At 39.0% G+C, this 21,626-nt stretch overlaps 1 protein-coding gene across 2 annotated transcripts; it reads right to left on the bottom strand.

Annotated features, from left to right (window-relative positions):
- Nucleotides 1-4,374: 4,374 nt before the first annotated feature.
- On the bottom strand, nt 4,375-20,206 carry LOC125235237 (signal recognition particle receptor subunit alpha homolog). 2 transcript variants are annotated; one of them, XM_048141729.1, is made up of 13 exons: nt 20,014-20,206; nt 18,366-18,491; nt 17,642-17,768; nt 15,609-15,725; nt 14,575-14,698; nt 11,929-12,073; nt 10,833-10,962; nt 10,246-10,388; nt 9,332-9,487; nt 8,297-8,501; nt 7,317-7,453; nt 5,908-6,075; nt 4,375-4,787 (listed from the first exon to the last, which is right to left on the bottom strand). In XM_048141729.1, exons 1-13 carry the CDS (start codon nt 20,128-20,130, stop codon nt 4,662-4,664), a joined length of 1,821 nt encoding a protein of 606 aa, XP_047997686.1. In that variant the 5' UTR covers nt 20,131-20,206; the 3' UTR covers nt 4,375-4,661. The 2 variants fall into 2 exon arrangements, with proteins under 2 accessions (XP_047997686.1, XP_047997685.1); XM_048141728.1 differs by lacking the exon at nt 17,642-17,768 and having other exon boundaries at nt 18,239-18,491.
- Nucleotides 20,207-21,626: the final 1,420 nt, after the last annotated feature.

The raw sequence follows: 21,626 nt of genomic DNA, 5'->3' as shown, positions 1-21,626 counted from the left end.
GGGAGGCCTTTGCCCAGCAGTGGGACACAGCAGGCTCCTAATAGTAATCTATTGCAGATGTAGGTCTTATTAAAACATTAATATAAACATGGTTAGCAGATCGTAACTGGTGAATTTCTAATATGACTTGACACTTAATTATAAACATTAACGGTCAAAATAAAACCAAAGTTTTTAAAAATTTTAACTTTATTTATATTTCATAGGATCAATATTGATAAAATTCCGAATAAAAGATACAAATAGGAATGAACATAATTTCTTTACAGAAAGACGCGATGAGTAAAGTTGATTTTTACACATTATTCGTACAGCAGTGCTAAGTTCAATAAGATTGTAATATTTATAGTGTAAGCAGAACAGGTGTAGTAAAAAGTGACACTGATTTTGTAAATTATAAAATTAATAATATTTTTGTGACATGTTTTAAAAAAAGATTTCGCAATACTGATGGCCACTCAATTTCTCTACATTTTCTTTCGCTAATGAACTCTATTATCAAGTGCAATAAAGGTAACAGCAGCAGGTAGGCAGCTGGTAACTCGAGTTGCCAAAAGCAACTGAGTAGATAACCATTATTTTGTTATGCTTAGAAATAATAATACCACGGGTATAAAAAAAATTGGGGACACCTTACACAGATCAACTTAGCCCCAAACTAAGCAAAGCTTGTACTATGGGTGCTAAGCGACGATATACATACTTAAATAGACAAATACATACTTATATACATAGAAAACATCCATGACTCAGGAACAAATATCTGTGCTCATCACACAAATAAATGCCCTTACCGGGATTCGAACCCAGGACCGCGGCTTAGCAGGCAGGGTCACTACCGACTGAGCCAAACCGGTCGTCTGCGTGCGTTATGCAGGCCACACACAGTCCTAAAATTCATAATCTGAATTGTATAGTTGTACTATACAAACTGAAAATACATAATTTTAAAAAATAAGACTGTGTGTCGACAGTTGTGAAATTGTATGTCCGTGCACTCGATCTGATTATTATAAGATTATGATTTCTTCAAATTATGAATTTTAAGACTGTGTGTGGCCTGCCTTAGATCAATGTACTAATATACATATGCTATGGTTCTTTTCTTAATCTTAAAATGTTCTCTAATTTTTCAGTGTCACTTTTATCATAAAATAATACATACATAGACCTATAAAAGCTGTATAAATGATGCCAATAGGCTTCGGGCAGTGTGGGATCTAGCTTACAAGTCACTTAAACGCCGCGGGGCAAGGCACTGACAAAACACTAGTGTATGGGACCGATAACCGGTATCAACGGTATTTTGTAACGGTATATAACGAGATTTTAACTAAGAAAAATATTTATTATTTTGGTTTTAATATGTAGTTTATTTTAGAAAACAAGAGCCTTGCTCTCTTTAGATGCCGCTTAAAAGTATAATCTTGCCGTAACTAGTAAAAGATGCATTAATTTTTTTTTAGAAGAATATATAAAAGGAAAGATTGGCTTGTACAAAATTAATCGTGAGGTCAATTTATTGTTTTTATTTTTTTATTTATAGCAGCTACGGCATACCATGGCATACAGATAATTAAATAAACCATGGTAATATCATTTATTTTGATATTTTACAGTTTCAAATCATGTCGGTAAGTTTTGCAACCGGTAAATTGTCTAAAAAAACCAGCCAAGAGCGTGTCGGGCCACGCTCAGTGTAGGGTTCCGTAGTTTTCCGTATTTTTCTCAAAAACTACTGAACCTATCAAGTTCAAAACAATTTTCCTAGAAAGTATTCATAAAGTTCTACTTTTGTGATTTTTTTCATATTTTTTAAACATATGGTTCAAAAGTTAGAGGGGTGGGGGGACGCACTTTTTTTTCCTTTAGGAGCGATTATTTCCGAAACTATTAATATTATCAAAAAACGATATTAGTAAACCCTTATTCATTTTTTAATACCTATCCAACGATATATCACACGTTGGGGTTGGAATGAAAAAAAATATCAGCCCCCACTTTACATGTAGGGGGGTGCCCTAACGAAACATTTTTTTCCACTTTTTATTTTTGCACTTTGTTGGCGTGATTGATATACATATTGGTACCAAATTTCAGCTTTCTAGTGCTAACGGTTACTGAGATTATCCGCGGACGGACGGACGGACGGACGGACGGACGGACGGACGGACGGACGGACGGACGGACGGACGGACGGACGGACGGACGGACAGACAGACATGGCGAAACTATAAGGGTTCCTAGTTGACTACGGAACCCTAAAAAACCGGTATTTTCGAACGGTCACGGTCCCTTCGCATCAAATAAAATATATTTCTACACTCTAATATAAATTGACCTTGTTTCTGAACTTGCTTTTAATCAAACTATAACAGATATAATTTGCTTGATAAAAATGTTTTTTTTTTTTTGCGTCTTTAATGTTTGTAAAGGCAATATTAGCAAAAAAAGTGTTTATGAGCATGACTGTACTTGCATTAATATAAATGTCATTTTATCATACGTATGTTCCCAATACATGATTTAAATTGAACTATCATAATAGTACAATCAGCAGTAAAAATTACTCAGTCGGCGAGGTTTCCAAAATTAACTAAACACAACTTTATTTTTAAAAAAGTAGCTTGAGTAGATTTTTACTGCTGAATATACCTATAGCCACGATCATAAAAATGTATTCATCCAACATGTATTAAACTAAACCTTTGCATCTTTGGATTTCAAACGTCCATAGGTTACGATAGTTGCTTAACGAAAGTGAATTGTAATGAGAGCAACGTATGGTGGAAATATTCACTGTCCTCGAGTAAAGTCTCAGTAGCTCAGTTGGCAGAGCGATGGGCTAGTGACCAAAAGTAGAGTTCATATTCAGCCAAAACAGTGTACCTGCTTCACAGCTTCTCAATTGTATGCTTTGTATTAAAAGATTTCGATAAGCCATGATCCAAATCATTTATTTTATATATACATCATTATAATCGCGACTATAATATATTTATATAAGTAGGTGGATAATTATAATACAAATAACTTATAGTACATATTAAAATCGCTTTCATACAACTTTATACCTTACAGGCAACCCGAAAAAATCATAAGAAAATAAACATTTCATTTCGATAAACATAATTATTTTATTTCAACAAACATCTTAAAATAATTAAAACCTTTCCCATGGCGTAATTCATAATTACTAGAAATACATAAAATACATAATAGTGGTCTCATTGTTATACATTATAAGATAAAATGAATCAGATATACGAGAAAAGACACTAGTCCTTAAAATAAAAGTGCAAACTGTAATTCGACTCAAAATCACCTACATGCCTAACTTTTCACGGAAAGTCTAGAAATCAAGCCTCAGAAGCCGTTAAAATTTTCAAACCGTTATCATACTTCCAAAAACTGTTTCTTTGAACTAGTTTCAGGATAACCGTTTAGAACAATAAAAACGAACATAGATAGTTTAATAGAAAATGAATGTTTTTAAACGGGCATTTTTTGGCATGGTAGACAACATTAAGTATACGAAAAGTGAATATTTGTGTTTTATAGGAATAACTGCCATTCACGTGCCACATGTAATTATAGTTTTTGAACAAACATGATATCAGTTGATGGTTTCTTTGTTGATCAAAATATTTTTTTACGCATATCTTTGTAGTTATAAGCCACTATCGTCACTACTAAAAAAATATCGCATCTCACACTGCTCCTCAAAGTTAAAACGCAGTAACTCTATATGAATTCCAAATATTGAACCTCGTAAGGTCCAATGTACATAATTGTTGTAATCTAATTTGAATCTTTCACGAACCAAATAAACTTGAATTTCCATTGTTACATTTATTTTAGAAACAAACAAAATTCTTACCAATTGACAACATTTCATATTTTTGAGTACCACTTTTTATTGTTTGGTTTGAAAGAACTCAATACTAAAAGATACACGTATTTTTTTATTTTTCCAAAAACTGCTATTTTAATGAGAAAATCCCTTCTTATTACTACTTCGAGCAGAAAGAGCGTAAGTTACAAACGTCAAGACACAGCTTCGTGACGTCACATGTGTTGTTTCATACACCTAAGAAAACGACAAAATCATTTCTAAAAAAAAAGTTTTAACAGTCAGCTCAAACAGTCCGGTATGTCTGACTGTCAAGTGTCACTGTCAACCATAGTGAATGACTACGAACCATAGACTAAGCCATGAAATTTTTAATATCTTTGCTACGAACTGTGATAAGTGTCACTGTCAAACTCAAGTGACATCCCAACTGGAAGATTTTTTTGGTATAGTGGCAGCTCTAAATCAGCTATTTGACGTCACTTCCCCTTTAAACTATTTTTAAGATTTTTTATACTAAAAATACTCCACTTTCACATTATCCGATCCGGTATCGGGTGTCGGAAGGATTTCAATGGAAAAAATCCAAGATAGCGCCTGTACATCCGATATCGGATCGGATAATGTGAAAACGCACTAAGGTTCAAATTGAAAATGGGAAAACCAACTATGGTGGGCTTTACAAGGTTAATAATTATTTTTTTTTCATTGACAGAAGAAGATACAAGTTTTTTTCAAAGTAGTGACGATATTTTATAGGGATTTCAATTGTGACCGATACTTTAAAGTATAATAGAACCTTGGTAAGTTACTTCATGAGAGCGTGCACGACAGCGTTGGCGTTGAGGGCCTTGAGGTCGGTGTAGGTCTGGCCGGTGCCCACGAATACTATAGGCTGCCCTGTGATGTATGTCATTGATATGGCTGCGCCGACCTGTGGAAGTAACGTTTTTATCAAAAAAATATTTCTAATGTTTCTATCGCTAACGCTAAAAGTGAAACTAGTGACCAAATACCATTTCATACTGTTCGTAAACCCAAAGACATATATAACTCCGTATATACAGATAAAGTCTAAGAAAAAAACGTACCTCAGTACAATACAGAAAAAGGTACGGTGGCCTAGATGGCATTACACCTTTGGGGTACGCTCAGCTAGATAGCGCTAATACTAATATTTGACATTTTAATACATATCGAGCTAAGAATATATGGGCCAAATTGTCAAAACTGAGGTTCAAAAGTTTTAAGCCTGTGTCAAGAGATGGCAGTCTATGCACTGTGATTACACATTTTACTTCTACAGTAACTCTCTATAATACTCGATCCTCTTTGGTAAACCGTTATAAATTTCGTTCAGTGCGAATTAAATAATTTCGGTTACGGTTCTTATTTCGTTCCCTAAAAGAACGGTTTATTACAGTAACGTTCAAATTAACGCACATAATTATTTCGGTTACCAGTATTCGAAAATAACAGAATTTTAACGTTCTTAAAACCAATATTAGCTGTTTTGAGCCGCCGAATATATGAAAGAAGCGTTTCTAGGCACACAGTCTAAGCTCGTGTGAGTGAACGCGTACCATGCTTGTATGAGTGAAATCTGACAGGTCGACTGGTCGCATTCTTGACAGGCGGTTACTGAGGTAACCGAGAGCGGGTGGGCGGCACTTTCAACGGGAAGCAGGGAGTGGCCATACTGTACGATAGTACTCTTTATTATACTGTGATTAAGTAAACCGCAAAAAGGAGTGTACAAGTTCTAAGGAGTATTCGGGTTGCCGAAGATTCAAAGAACAATAGACGGAACAAATTAGTTCCGTAGGTCCTTCCGTCATCAGCACACCGCACCCTCGTTGAGCTCTGGCAGCCTTACTCACCGGCAGGAACACAACACTATGAGGTCTAGTGCTATTTGGCTGTGGTCCTCTGTAAGGTACTTCCCCAGTTGGGCTCTGCTCTAGATTCGAGCGAGATGATACCCGCTGTGCTGTGCCCTACCACACAAAGCGGAATATCATTCGCTATGTATTACCTCCTACAAGATTACGTACCTTGTCATCAATAGTGTCGAACTTTGTGAGCACTATTCCATCAATGGTGTGAGGGTTGGCGGTCGAGCTGTGATCGGCGAGCGCCTGGTTGAACTTGACCAGCTGGTCCACGGCTTCATTCCCGACGAGGGCCTCGCCGACGAAAAGCACCATGTCGGGCTCGTTCACCTGAGATAGAACATTTATTACTGTTTTTATATTAAAGGAAAAATGGAAAAATTTACGCTTCCGGCGGGACTTGAACCCGCACCATTTTTGCAATCCGTGCCGGAAGCGTAAATTTTTCCATTTTTCCTTTAATATAAAAATGTTTAGAATCGTTAGCAGACGTTTCTGCTTAATAAAAATTAATTTATTACTGTACTTGTGCCCACGGCTTCGCTTGCGTTAACTCCATACAAACGTCCACCCCCCCCTTTATTCACTTTCTAACCCTCCATTTTAGGACTTGACACAAAAAGTAGCCTATGTCACTCTGCATCCCTTCAACTATCTCCAGTTAAAAAAGTCACGTCAATCCGTCGCTCCGTTTTGCCATGACAGACGGACAAACAAACAGACACACACACTTTCCCATTTATAATATTAGTATGGATAGAATACAACTCACAAATCACCAAACGAAAGGATAATTATAGTTCACAAGTAGTGGAACCAATATACTACCCTGAGGTACACCTCAATTTTTTACTTAACACATTAACTACCAGACTAAATAATGGCACACTATGTCAGAAACCGGTCGTAATTTATAACTGCCCGTTTGTATAGCGAGAACCCGCAGCGGGTTCTCCAGCATCTGAGCAAAGTTCACGAGTGCCCACCAGGCGGGTGGCTTGGTTACGAAACTGTTCTGAATGATAAGTAACCCACTGACAAAAGGCAATCCGGTCATATACCATCGGATGTCGTGAGTGTTGTATGTAGGCAAAATGGCAACCCTAGCGTAAAAGTGACTAATGACAACCAAGTGCGGGTAGTTCGAAGAAACTCGTACAGCTAGAAGATGTTGATACAACTCCCAGCCAGTCTACCAGTGACCACGGACGTAATGTCACGTCCGAAACGTCAGGTATATATAAACGTAAGTTATACGGGATTAAGTCCCGTTTTAATTCAATAATATAAATGGCAATATATTACAGTGTAAACTTAATTAACAATATAGTTTCGTGAACCGTTTACAAGGAAATATAGTGGATCTAATGTACTACCCTGTGATACACCGGTAATTTTTGTTTAGCAAGCCAGTTAAGATTTCATTATGTTTGTTAGTTATTCTTTGATGACTTGTTTTCAATTGTATTTCTTGAATTTTTTATGTATCTGTAATATACTCGTTTTGTATGAGACATATATTGTGTTACATTAAATCAAAAGCGTTATTAAGTTCCGATGAATGAATATACCTTAATGAGCTTAGCCAAGGCGCGCATGAGCGGCTCGTTGTCCTGCATGCGGCCCGCAGTATCGATAAGGACGACGTCGATCTTAGAGTCCGCAGCATAGCGAATCGCCTCCATGGCTATACCGGCCGCGTCTTTGCCTGTAGCAGAAATGAGACTTTAATCAATCAATCAATCAATCCTGTTGGTTGTTGCTAGCAGAGAAATTCATATAGCTGTAAAAGGGCATAGTAGACAGAAAAATATAGACGACTGTACTGGTCACTTGTTTGACCTGAAGGCCGAAGGCCTGATGGTGACTATCGCTGGTACAAAACTTTATAGCTGTAAAGGAAATACTCACTCCATAAATTGTGATGGTGTATGCTTTTCAGACTCATAGCATAAAAACTGGCCAAGAGCGTGTCGGGCCACGCTCAGTGTAGGGTTCCGTAGTTTTCCGTATTTTTCTCAAAAACTACTGAACCTATAAAGTTCAAAACAATTTTCCTAGAAAGTCCTTATAAAGTTCTACTTTTGTGATTTTTTTTCATATTTTTAAAACATATGGTGCAAAAGTTAGAGGGGGGGAGGGGGAGGGGGACACATTTTTTTCCTTTAGGAGCGATTATTTCCGAAATTATTAATATTATAAAAAACGATATTCATTTTTAAATACCTATCCAACAATATATCACACGTTGGGGTTGGAATGAAAAAAAAAAACAGTCCCCACTTTACATGTAGGGGGGTACCCTAACAAAAAAAAGATTTCCACTTTTTATTTTACCACTTTGTCGGCGTGATTGATATACATATTGGTACCAAATTTCAGCTTTCTAGTGCTTAATGGTCACTCAGATTATCCGCGGACGGAAGGACGGACAGACATGGCGAAACTATAAGGGTTCCTAGTTGACTATGGAACCCTAAAAAGTGATCTGCTACAATAACGTTGAGGCACCTATAAAGCTTATCACTGTTTTTTTCACGTTGTGACTGACCGTATCCCTTCTCGTAGAGCTGCACCATGGTCCTGTTGTGGCGCTGCTCGGGATGCAGCGCGTTGAGGTGCCGCGTGTGCGTGCGCAGCTGCTCCACCGCGCCGGCGCGGAACGTGTCGCACGCCGCGATCAGTACCGACATGTTGTTCTCGATCAGCCAGAAGCAGATCTTGGCCAGGTTCGTGGATTTGCCGACGCCGTTCACCTACAATTAAAGTATTTTTATTGTAGTGTGAGTGCAACCCATACTGCTTCCAGCTTCACTTCACTATAAAGAGGAATAAACCTAAGTCTCCATATTACATGGCGACCCTGGCAGAATCGAATTTTACTTATCTGCCCATGCCAAGGTCACGGGGAGGGCAACTGATATGTGCAGAAGGGAAAGTAGTAGAATCTTGGCATGGCATGACCAATTAAAAATCTCGTCACTACTTTAAAAAAAAACTTGTATCTTCGTCTGTCAATGAAAAGAAAATTGTAGTAAGTATGTATGGAATGCATATAGAGTTACTGCGTTTTAACTTTGAGGAGCAGCGTGAGATACGAGATTTTTTCAAAGTAGTGTCGATATACCACTTTGAGTTACATTGCTACCCCTAGCAGCAGGTTAGATCGTATCAAACGTAAGCGCGTTTTCACATTATTCGATCCAATATCGGATGTTGGAAGGATTTCAAAGGCAAAAATCAAAGAAAGCGGCTTGAATATATGGGATATCGGTCCTACATCCGATATCGGATCGGATAGAGTGAAAACGCCTACAACCCGATGATTGGCAGGAAGCTGCGCAGGATCGGGATAAGTGGCGCTCCCGTTTTGAAGGCCAGTTTCTCTTTGGATCGCAGAGCCATAGTAATTACTTATTTAGTTAGTATGAGTATTTTGACTCGGTACCTGCTGCAGCGGGCAGATTCAAGTTCCAACTCGAAATTCGCTTATGATCGTTGCGAAACAATCTTCGTATGAGTTTTTAAGAACTAAGCGGTATTCCTGTGGTGAAGGAAGGTAATTTTCCAGTGATATCGATCTTACCCCACAGAACGCCATGACGTAAGGCTGGCCCTCCTGCTTGGCGTGCATGGCGTCACGCAGAATATCCACGCGGCGTCTGGGCGACAGGATTTGAACCAGCGACTCTGTGAGCGTCGCCTTTATGGTTTTAGCTACGCTGTCGAAGGTGCCTAGGACCTGGGGAAAGAATATTATTACTTAAATGATGACAAAATAGTTTTTTTGATATTTTATGAATTAAATTTACAAGATAAATACAATTCTGAATAAATTAAAAAAGACAAGGACCAACTCAAAAATACCCTAACGTACACTACGTTCTAGCTTCAAACTATCTAATGTATGGAATCCAGTGATTTGTTTGTGTAAAAAACCGGTGAAGTCAGAATTGAACAAACGTAGTGACACTGTGAGTGTAGTGTGTTTGGACAGACCATCGAGTGTGAATGCGACCAGGGGTAACGCTGAAAGTGAACGCAGCCGACGCGCGCGAAGGAGGGTAGATCGCGCGCTGTCTATGCAACTTTAACATCCACCCGCCGTTCGTCAGTTTTCCGTGATCATGATGCATGCAACTGCGTCGAAATATCGGGAGCTCGATAAAAATCAAAAAGGTAATCACGGTCTATATCCCGGTCAATATAAGTCTAATGAAAATAACCGTGAATCATTCAAAACTCTTAAATGATTTATTGTCACAAAATAGTCGTTACAATCTGTATCTTATAATATATCTTAAAATGACCTACTAAGTACAGATAATCTGGCAAAAATCTTCACAAAATGTCCAAAAAAACCGGTTTACCTTGCCCTGCAGCTTGGCTTGCACAGACTCGCACAGTTTGTTGGCGATGTCGGCCGCCACGTTCGTCGCTATGAGGTGCTGTCTCTGTCACTCGTGGCGCTGTCTCTGTCACTCGTCACCACATACACACCTTGCCCTGTAGCTTGGCTTGCACAGACTCGCACAGTTTGTTGGCGATGTCGGCCGCCACGTTCTTCGCTATGAGGTGGTCGCGCATCTTGTCCAGCACTGGACGCATGCTTTCCTCCGTTAACGCCTTGGACCCCACCAAACCTTAGAAAAAAATTTATTTTGGTTGCAGAATATTAAGAGCCCAGCAAACAAGAGGTTGCCACAGGTTGTCACAATAGGCTAGTACCTTATACTTAAAATAAAATATTTTTTCTACTCCCGAACTGTTAATTGTCATTTACAGGGTCGTGCATAGATCTTTAAAACCCTACATAAAAGTCTATTCCCCAAAGCCAGCCTCCGCCGCCATTCCGCGCATGCGCGCAGTATCGAAAACTGAAAACGCATTGTTTGGCTCTTTATTCCATATTAGCAATCGTTTTCACAGTTCTTAAAAAGAAGCTGATTTGACTAGTAGGAAACTAGCCTATTTCATTGCAATATTACAATTTTGTCTCTTTCAACCCTCTAATTGCCAAGAGTGGCACCGAAGCTTGAGGAGTTTCATGTGCTCTGCCTACCCCTTTATGGGGGCCTATGACCTACCTTTGAAGATGCTGAACATGCCACCGGTTTTCTTGGGGCTGGGAGCTGATTGCTCTTCCTCTTCATCGCTGCTGCTTTCTTCCGATTCTACCTCCAGGTCGCGAATGGCGCCCGTCATTCTTCCTACCAACTGAAAATTAATTCGATTTCAGTATTTTTTGTGAGTAAATAAATAAAATACCACACATATACAATTCTAGCTTTAGACCGCGGCTTCGCTCGCGTCAGAAAGAGACAAAAAGTAGCCTATATCATTCTCCGTCCCTTCAACTATCTCCACTTAAAAAATCACGACAATTCTTCGCTCCGTTTTGCCGTGAAAGACGGACAAACAAACAGACACACACACTTTCCCATTTATAATATTAGTATGGATTTTATTTATTTACCCGTCACCACACATATATAACATTTGACGGGTAAAGAAATTCACGACCCCCTTTCTTCCCGTGGGTGTCGTAGAAGTCGACTGTGGGATATGGGTGGCTGGCAACCTGTCACTGCAATGTCACAGTATAATAAAGAGTACTATCGTACAGTATGGCCACTCCCGCTCCCCGCTGAAAGTGCCGCCCACCCCCGCTCGGTTACCTCATAGTTACCGCCCGTCAAAAACGCGAACAGTCGACCTGTCATATCTCACTCATACAAGCAAGGTACGCATTCACCTACACGAGCTTAGAATGTGAGCTAGGAACGCGCCTCTTTCATATCGTCACTACTTTAAAAAAAACTTGTATCTTCGTCTGTCAATGAAAAGAAAATTGTAGTAAGTATGTATGGAATGCATATAGACTTACTGCGTTTTAACTTTGAGGAACAGCGTGAGATACGAGATTTTTAAAAAGTAGTGACGATATATTTGATCGCCAGTGTCCGAGATGTGGCAATGTCACAATTTGGATTTCTTTCAACCCCGTTTTGCCAAGAGTGGCACTGAAACTTAGTAGTTCATGTGCTCTGCCTACACCTTTACGGGATGCAGGCGTGATTATATGTATGTATGCATGTAGATACAGACTATAGCTCCAAAACAAATATTTCCATGCAATTCTCCCCCCTGTGATGGTTGCAAAAGTCTCTATACTAAACTTACATGAGTATCAGCGATGATGTTAGAGTCCTCAGGCTTGTCAGTACTGAAGTCTAGCTCAGGAAGGTCCCTGGTTCCACCGCCCAGCTCCCAGACACGAGGTTTCTTCGTACGGTCCTTCTCAACTTTGGGACTCTTCGGAGATTTCCTGGGTAAGTAAATAAATTCATTAGAGGTCTTCTTGACAAATGGGGACGTTGAAAATTATTAAAGCGGCATATTTTGAAAACTTTTTCATTTTTGTGGATCTATTTTTGTGTCGAAAAGTGTTTATTCACAGTTTGTGATATCCATACTAATATTATAAATGGGAAAGTGTGTGTGTCTGTTTGTTTGTCCGTCTTTCACGGCAAAAAGGAGCGCCGAATTGACGTGATTCTTTAAGTGCAGATAGTTGAAGGGATGGAGAGTGACATGGGCTACTTTTTTTGCCTCTTTCTAACGCAAGTGAAGCCGAGGGAAAAGCTAGTATTATATAATGTCCGGAATGGAGGTGATCACATCCTCAGACACTGACTGTGACTTATCAACTTCGTCAAGATTTCACTAGCTTAGTAACTTCTGCCATGAGAGTGTTATTTGCTCGCTGTTTTCCTTGCGAATTAAATGAACGAAATTAACTACCATCCGATCTACCTGATTCTACCATCGGACTCTTAGACGCACGGCCGGTTTGCCGGCGGTTATATTTCCGAGCTCATATAATATAACCCGGCAACCTTCAAATCAAGAGTGAACAGGCATCTTCTGGGCGAGCTCACTCCATTGTAGGCCACGTCTTTGCCTTTGACTACTCTGTGGCCAAGAGTAAGCCCATATATAATATTAAGAAAAGGAATGTTCGGAGAAAAAGCGATTTTTATCTTTTTTTTTTATAACTAGGTATTTTTTCATGACATCCATAGACTGTGAACCCATGCTGGATACTACTACTAGCGAAATATACGAATTAATATTTTCAACTCAGTGAAACGTTTTATGCATCTCAGCTAGTTTCCGTATAAAAAAAGCGCTGGTGGCCTAGCGGTAAGCGCGTGCGACTTACGATCCGGAGGTCGTGGGTTCGAACCCCGGCTCGTACCAATGAGTTTTTCGAAATTTTTGTGCGAAATGTCATTTGATATTTGCCAGTCCCTTTTCGGTAAAGCAAAACATCGTGAGGAAATCGGACTAGTTCCAATAAGGCCTAGTTACCCTTCCGGTTGGAAGGTCAGATGGCAGTCGCTTTCGTAAAACTAGTGCCTACGCGAAATCAAGGGATTAGTTGTCAAAGCGGACCCCAGGCTCCCATGAGCCGTGGCAAATGCCGGGATAACGCAAGGAGGATGATGACGATAGTAAAAGTAACAACCCTGTACAGTGTACGCATACTCACTTGACGTTCTTGGTCTTGTTGAGTTTCTGCGCGAGTTTCGCGCGCGCGGCCAGCACATCACTGTCATCTTCTTCCGGCTCCTCCGGTTTACCGTTCGTCAGCTTTGCCTTAACTATTTAACTGTTACATCAACTACTGCAGACCGAGGTGAGTTGTGACAGGGGGCGAGTTGTGACAATGTTTTTTAATTCACTTCCCGGGCTAGCAAACGCGCGCTATTGAGAATTTGCTGATAGTTATATTACCTATCGTTATTTATGTAAAAATAGTATGTAATTGTATGTAGGTATGTAAGTATATATATCGTCACTACTTTTAAAAAATCTCGTATCTCACGCTGTTCCTCAAAGTTAAAACGCAGTAAGTCTATATGCATTCCATACATACTTACTACTTCTTTTCATTGACAGACGAAGATACAAGTTTTTTTTAAAAGTAGTGACGATATGTCTAAGGTTTTGATTGATGTTTCAAAATTGGTCTCTTAATGCACCGCCTAGATTCTTCTCTGCTTTGCCTAAAGGTTGTCTGGTAGAGAATGCCTCATGGCATTAAGTTCGCTTTTCGTACATTAAGTTGTTCTTTTGTGCAATAAAGTTTAAATAAATAGTTATTAAGTTCCCAAAAATGGACGTTGTCACAACTCGCCACTGTCACAACTCACCTCGGCCCCCTAATACTACGTACCCCTGTATAGTGTATGTATACTCACTTGACGTCTTTCTTGGTCTTGTTGAGTTTCTGCGCGAGTTTCGCGCGCGCGGCCAGCACATCACTGTCATCTTCTTCCGGCTCCTCCGGTTTACCGTTCGTCAGCTTTGCCTTAACTATTTAACTGTTACATCAACTACTGCAGACCGAGGTGAGTTGTGACAGGGGGCGAGTTGTGACAATGTTTTTTAATTCACTTCCCGGGCTAGCAAACGCGCGCTATTGAGAATTTGCTGATAGTTATATTACCTATCGTTATTTATGTAAAAATAGTATGTAATTGTATGTAGGTATTTAAGTTAATATATGTAAGTTTTGATTGATGTTTCAAAATTGGTCTCTTAATGCACCGCCTAGATTCTTCTCTGCTTTTCCTAAAGGTTGTCTGGTAGAGAATGCCTCATGGCATTAAGTTCGCTTTTTGTACATTAAGTTGTTCTTTTGTGCAATAAAGTTTAAATAAATTAAGTTCCCAAAAATGGACGTTGTCACAACTCGCCACTGTCACAACTCACCTCGGCCCCCTAATACTAAGTACCCCTGTATAGTGTATGTATACTCACTTGACGTCCTTCTTGGTCTTGTTGAGTTTTTGCGCGAGTTTCGCGCGCGCGGCCAGCACATCACTGTCATCTTCTTCCGGTTCCTCCGGTTTACCATTCGTCAGCTTCGCCTCCACTATTTTAACTGTTACGGAAAAAATACCAATTAAAAAAATAAACTAACCACAAACTTAAAATTTTGAAAAAAAAAACCCGTGGACCGATGTTCATGAAACATGGCTAAGAACACTCCAGAGGAATTCGGCTTTCAAATAAAAAAACTAGATCTAAATCGGTTCATCCGTTCGGTAGCTACGATGCCCTACGATTAATAAGAGAGGGCGAGTGATTTATCTCGTCGCACCTCTTTTTAACCCCCGATGCAAAAACGACGGGGTGTTATAAGTTTGACGTGTCTGTCTGTTTGTTTGTTTGACTGTCTGTCTGTCTGTCTGTCTGTCTGTCTGTCTGTGTGTGTCTGTCTATAGCATCGTAGCTCCCGAACGGATGAACCGATTGAGATTTAGTTTTTTTTGTTTGAAAGCCATGTTTCATGAAAATCGGTCCACTATGTCGCGATCGGGGGTTTATTAAAAATTTTAAAGTTTTTAGTTTATTAAAGATTGAGATGGGTATGTTAAGGTGGTTCGGGCATGTAGAGAGGATGGATGAGAGGAGAGTAACGAAGAAAGTATATGAAAATGAGTGGAAGGGTCAGTTGGAAGTGGAAGACCTAGGCGAACTTTTCTTGTTCAAATCGGGGAAATATTGCAAAAAGGCCAGGTCCGCAGTAGGTACTCGAAACCGACGAGCGTGTATGAGAAACGTTATGAAAGTGTGTGAAGCGAAAGTGGTTTGTCAGGATCGTAGTAAATGGAAATCCGTGATCTCTGCCTACCCCTCTGGGGTTGAATCCCATGGGGTGTGTACGGGCGTTTGCGGGCTAGCTTTCCTCCTTGAGGCCGCCGCTTAAACGCGATACTGGCGCTATTAGTAGTAAAAAAGTAGTATAAACTTATAGCAAAAATGAAATTTAGTGAAAATCTTATATTTACCTGACTTCTTCCCCTTCTCCTCCCCTTTCCTCTCAATCATAGAGGCAACAGTCTTCTTCGACTTCTGAGAATCCTCAAAAGTCCTCATTTGCTTAGGAATTTTAGCCTGGGACTTGGCTGCAACAAATAAAAAAAATAACATTAGAATTTCCATCCGCATTTGTTTCATTACTGGTCAAAGTGAAGTGGGAGAGGATCGGGCAGTCAAAAGGGCCTACTTGGGGAGACCGATTGGACGCTGTTTATGAACGGACAAAAGGGGGCAAAATAGAAATACCAAAATCTGTCAGGTGGTCAAAGACATGCACTAACCTTCTCTCCGGGAGTCAGGAACTGCAGGCAGGATTGGCTGGGGTCCACCATTCACCAAGGGAGCACAACCGTTTTCGCACATGTCTTATAACAGTCTGTCATAGGTGTCAACAACTAATTAGAGGGCCGCGCGGGCGGAGCGAGGCGCGAGGGGAGGGGAAACCTATCTTTTAAATATATATGGTTAGGTAGGTAGAATTATAGGTAGAATTTTGAACAGACGCCGTCCTGCTGGACACCCAAAATATCGTTGGGCGGATAGAGTGGAGGTAGACCTCCGTGAGCTCGGCGTCGGCGAAAGCTGGCGCGATACCGCTCAAGACCGAGTCAAATGGCGTGCTCTTGTGTTGGAGGCCAAAACTCATTTTGGGTTATCGCGCCAGCCAAGTAAGTAAGTAGTAAGTTACCCATATTTCAACAACTTCAAACAAAATCTCAACAAATTATATAACTAACGCTTCCTCAAGAATCACTCTATTCTATTCTATATTCTATATTAGGTGAAAACTGCATGACATTCCGTTCAGTAGTTTTTGAGTTTATCGCGAACACACACACAGAGAGAGCAAGCGATAGCTCGGCGACGATTTATAACTCGCTCGCGCTATCCGAGTCTCTTTTATTTACACGAGAGCATCTTTTATTCGTTTTAGTAGTCTATAGCTCACAGTGGCGGGGCGTGAAAATTTTCGTTGGTAAAGCCGGAGGGGTTATTGGCATCTGTTTTGTATGGACTTCTACAGATACTAGAGAATTTTAGGGAACCCGTTGGGAATCGAGTTGTATCGACGCTCCGCCACTGATAGCTCAAAGCTTACTCGGTTTTTGGTGGGAACAGTTCCTAACATACATTCTTTTTTAACTCCCAACGCAAAAACGACGGGGTGTTATAAGTTTGACGTGTCTGTCTGTTTGTCTGTCTGTCTGTCTGTCTGTGGGTGTGTCTGTCTGTGACATCGTAACTCCCGAACGGATGAAACGATTTAGATTTAGTTTTTTTTGTTTAAAAGCCAAGTTAGTCGGGAGTTTTTTAGCCATGTTTCAAAAAATCGGTCCACCATGTTGCGGACAGGTTTTTTTTTTTTCAAAATGTTGTGGTTAGGTTATTTTAAAACCTTACCCCAATGTTCGCACCCCTTGAGCACCGCATCGAAGCACGCCTTGAACTCAAAGTCCCCCACGTGCCTGCCGCCCTGCAGCTCATTCTTATACTTGTCCCGGAACTCCAGGTGCACATCGTTGAGGAACTTGTCCACGTAGGACAGCTGCAGGACCCTCGGGGCCTCCTCAAACGGTTGCCATGGCAACACATTATTAGACTAACTTTCGAGATATGAGCCCCTCGTGCCACCACGAAGACCAGCTCGAACTCTTGGACAAATGGAACAGCCTGCTTCGCTATATGCTACTGCAGCTGACTTTTTATACATATTAAATTTAAATTTTGAAAAAATCCCAGTCATAATAGACCGATTTTCAACAAACATTGCTAAGAACACTCCCGACTAATTAAGCTTTCAAAAAAAAACGAAATCTAAACAAACGGTTCATCGTTAATTATCCATATGTTTTAAATATAAACATATAGATTTTTCCTTTGCACTGTTCCACTGTGTATCACTGTTGATTTTTTTTTAATGTTGATTTTTATAATTTGCGAAACGGTTCATCTGTTCGGATGCTACGATGCCACAGATAGACACTTAAAAAACACAACATACCCCACTGTTCGCACCCCTTGAGCACCGCATCGAAGCACGCCTTGAACTCGAAGTCCCCCACATGCCTGCCGCCCTGCAGCTCATTCTTATACTTGTCCCGGAACTCCAGGTGCACATCGTTGAGGAACTTGTCCACGTAGGACAGCTGCAGGACCCTCGGGGCCTCCTCAAACGGTTGCCATGGCAACACACACACTATTATTAGACTAACTTTCGAGATATGAGCCCCTGGCGCCACCACGAAGACCAGCTCGAACTCTTGGACAAATGGAACAGCCTGCTACCAACAGAATGCTACGCTACGCTACTGCAGCTGACTTTTTAAATACTTTAAATTTAAATTTTGAAAAAATACCCGTCATAGTAGACCGATTTTCAACAAACATTGCTAAGAACACTCCCAACTAATTCAGCTTTCAAAAAAAAAAGAATACTAAACAAACAGTTCCGTTCGAATGCTACAATGCCACAGATACTTAAAAAACACAACATACCCTACTGTTCGCACCCCTTGAGCACGGCATCGAAGCACGCCTTGAACTCAAATCATCCGTTCAGATGCGGCGATGCCACAGACACTTAGAAAACACAACATACCCCACTGTTCGCACCCCTTGAGCACCGCATCGAAGCACGCCTTGAACTCGAAGTCCCCCACATGCCTGCCGCCCTGCAGCTCATTCTTATACTTGTCCCGGAACTCCAGGTGCACATCGTTGAGGAACTTGTCCACGTAGGACAGCTGCAGGATCCTCTGGTAGGCCACCACGAAGACCAGCTCAAACTCATTGTCGAGCTTGTATTGGAGGGTTAGGGAATTGTGGTTGAATGTTGTGTTGCCTGAACGCTCCTAGAATGGAAAAATTAGGTTATAAATTATCGGGTTATACACCCTGTTTTTATTGAATTCCATTAACTTTAAGGGATGATTCTTTAGATAAAATACAATTAATTTCTCTAAGAAACTAACGCCTTAACTCTTACGGTTATCGAGTTATTAAAATAATAAAAATAATTACTGAACATGTGTTTTTACCACTTCCCAATGTTATTTGTCTTGACATGTGCCGTCAATCACTTGACACTAACTTGAATAATATTCTTATGGGTCTCTCACACTAATGAATTCATTTATTATGTATGAAAATGATGAAAAAAATTTTTTTGACAATTTAATAAAAGTGATATACAGGATGGTTGCTGGTAACGAACATAACTACATGTCGAATTTAACGGAAAACAAAAAAACATGGTGTACACTTAAGACTTTGCAGTAACATTTTTGTCAAATGTCTGGAAGAGATATTTTTTTTGTTATAAAGTCACCTTTATTTTAAATTTATATGTGATGAGACTAATAAACAATAATAAATCTTAACTGTAACATTGACATATTACATGCCTAATAAAAAACAATATATTAATTTTAACATAGACATAAGCTATATGATGATAAGATCTCTGTTGCAATAAATGACATAATCTACATTTAGTAAATGTATACGTATTTACTAATTAATTATCAAACTGATATTTTTAAATTATATCAAATAACTAACTAAACTATATCAAACTAGAAATTTTAAATTGTAATGTTTTTTAAACAAGGCTAAGCAATCTATGCATACATTAAGAACTACATACTATGTTAATTACATACAAATTAAACTATATAATTGACCATTGTAATTCAACATACATTTCTTTATTGTTTAATGAAATTTAGCTTCTAATTAAAGAAATTCAATAGATTTTAATATTTTAAATACCATCCATACATCTTTGCTGTCAAAATTGCTGCTAATTTAGCATGGTTTGACCTTACAGCCCAACAAATCTAGGTGTTTTGCTCATTAAAAATCAAACTTTGAAATAAACCACAAAATAATAACATGTATGTTTACAGGCACAGAACAGGTACACCATATGTTTGAATATACAAGTCATTTACTTTGCAAAAGTATTTCAATTTAGCAAGCGCTTACGCATAAAGTTGCGCAAATGTTTATGTCACACTCAATATTTTGCATCTTCTGAATAAAACAACGACTCTTATAAATTAGGCATTCATTTGAATCTGAGCATTGCAGAAAGGGTTATAAAGAAAACAATACACAGGTCGTAAATTAAGTAATACCTCGAGATAAGGATAACATTACTACGTACATTGTAAACAGGAAAAGATGGGAATTTCCCTAGCGACGGAAAGTCCATATTGTAATGAATAGGAATAATGTATACAAGTCATAATGAGTCCTATCATAAAATACAGGATTGTGGCTACGAAGGGCTCGGTTTATCCACGTGTACGCAAATACATTAATTAGATTAAGATCAAGGTCTGCAAGAATGAATGTTGTAAGGTAACTTACTTGCAGTATAACGCTGCGAATCAGCGCGTTCACCGACGGTGAAAATATTTCACTCGTGCCCTGAAAACACCATAGCACTATTCCTCCTTTACTGAAGATGCTGAAGAGATCCAACATTTTATATAATTAATTAAAAACAGCGTTATTGAACAGATGTTTCTACGTGCTACGAACTTTGCGATTTGACAATATATGACACGACACTGACGTAAAGATGACAACTCATAATAAGTGTTCGAAAACGAGTGTAATAGACGAAAGTTACTTTGTTAGAACCATTTATAAAGTAAAAAAATGATATACATTTCATTAAATAGATTAACGCATTTTCATGTGTAAATATGTAGTGACTAATAATGAAATCACAATAAATTAGATTGTTTTTGAGCTTTCCAGTATCAAAGGCCTTATTTTTGAACGATGCCTTGTAAATTGTCTATGGAATTTATTAGCAGATGTTGCTACACTCCAAATTCTAAAACCTACCATAACAAATACATAAATGAAGTACTCAGTTTAGCTTAAATGTATGACTGTAAGTTAAGAAACAAGAATTCGTGTATTTTATATATTTTTTATGTTTCTTCATGACTCCATGAAGTGAAAAACTTTTGTGAAATAGTACTTTTTGCTGATGATACATCACTGCTTTTTAATGTTGACCGAAAATCTACGGATTACAATGTAATTCATAGCACGTTAGCTGATGTACTGCAGTGGTTTACTGTCAACAATTTACTTCTTAATTCTAAGAAAACCAAATGTATTCGATTTTCTCTGCCGAATGTTAAACCAATCGATACAAAAATACTTTTGAATGATGAATGCTTAGAGATGGTAGATACAACACTGTTTCTTGGTTTAACATTGGACAAAAATCTACAATGGAGTCCTCATATAAAGAAACTAGCAAGCAAATTAAGTTCAGCCGCATACGCCGTTAGGAGAATCAGGCAACTGACTAATGTTGAGACAGCTCGCCTAGTGTATCATAGTTATTTTCACAGTGTAATGTCATACGGTATTCTGGTTTGGGGCAAAGCAGCTGACATACAGACTATCTTTGTATTACAAAAGAGAGCCATTCGTTCTATTTACAACTTAGGAACACGTGAATCAGTAAGAGAACTCTTCAAAGAAATTAATATCTTAACTGTAGCTTCCCAATACATTTATGATAGTATAATTTATGTTGTTAAGAATTTAGACTGTTTCACTAAGAATTCTGATATCCATAATTATAACACTAGAAACAAAAATAAGCTTGCCATAAAGATGTTTCGTGTCCGTAAAGTACAGAAGTCATTTGTTGGGCAATGCATTCATTTTTATAATAAGTTACCTGACACTGCTTTGAGATTACCCCTCCCAGCTCTTAAGAACTACTTAAAAAAATCATTGATGTTAAAGGCTTATTACAGAGTCGAGGACTATTTGACAGACAAACATGCATGGCCCGAACCAGAAACTACAAAAAACGAATAGCAATTAAAATAATTGTATTATGTATAGAGGACACAGTTCAGATAAGAAAGCACATCAAATATTTTATATTTTATGTTGTGTAGGTAAATTACATATTTAATGATATTGAGATTCATATTATCTTTTTC

Source organism: Leguminivora glycinivorella, chromosome 17 (genome assembly GCF_023078275.1).
Source record: "Leguminivora glycinivorella isolate SPB_JAAS2020 chromosome 17, LegGlyc_1.1, whole genome shotgun sequence".
NCBI classification, from domain to species: Eukaryota; Metazoa; Arthropoda; class Insecta; order Lepidoptera; family Tortricidae; genus Leguminivora; species Leguminivora glycinivorella.
Note: the sequence above shows the minus strand (reverse complement) of the source record. Positions and strands in the feature narration are given on the sequence as shown.

What these genes read in the sequence shown, in the direction of transcription:
- LOC125235237 (XM_048141728.1), bottom strand. Translation starts at nt 20,130, where the DNA reads ATGTTGGATCTCTTCAGCATCTTCAGTAAAGGAGGAATAGTGCTATGG. An exon ending in TTCGCAGCGTTATACTGCAA is followed by an intron (nt 18,492 to 20,013) that starts GTAAGTTACCTT and finishes TTTCCATTCTAG; the next exon opens with GAGCGTTCAGGCAACACAAC. An exon ending in ACGTCATGGCGTTCTGTGGG is followed by an intron (nt 8,502 to 9,331) that starts GTAAGATCGATA and finishes CTTTAATTGTAG; the next exon opens with GTGAACGGCGTCGGCAAATC.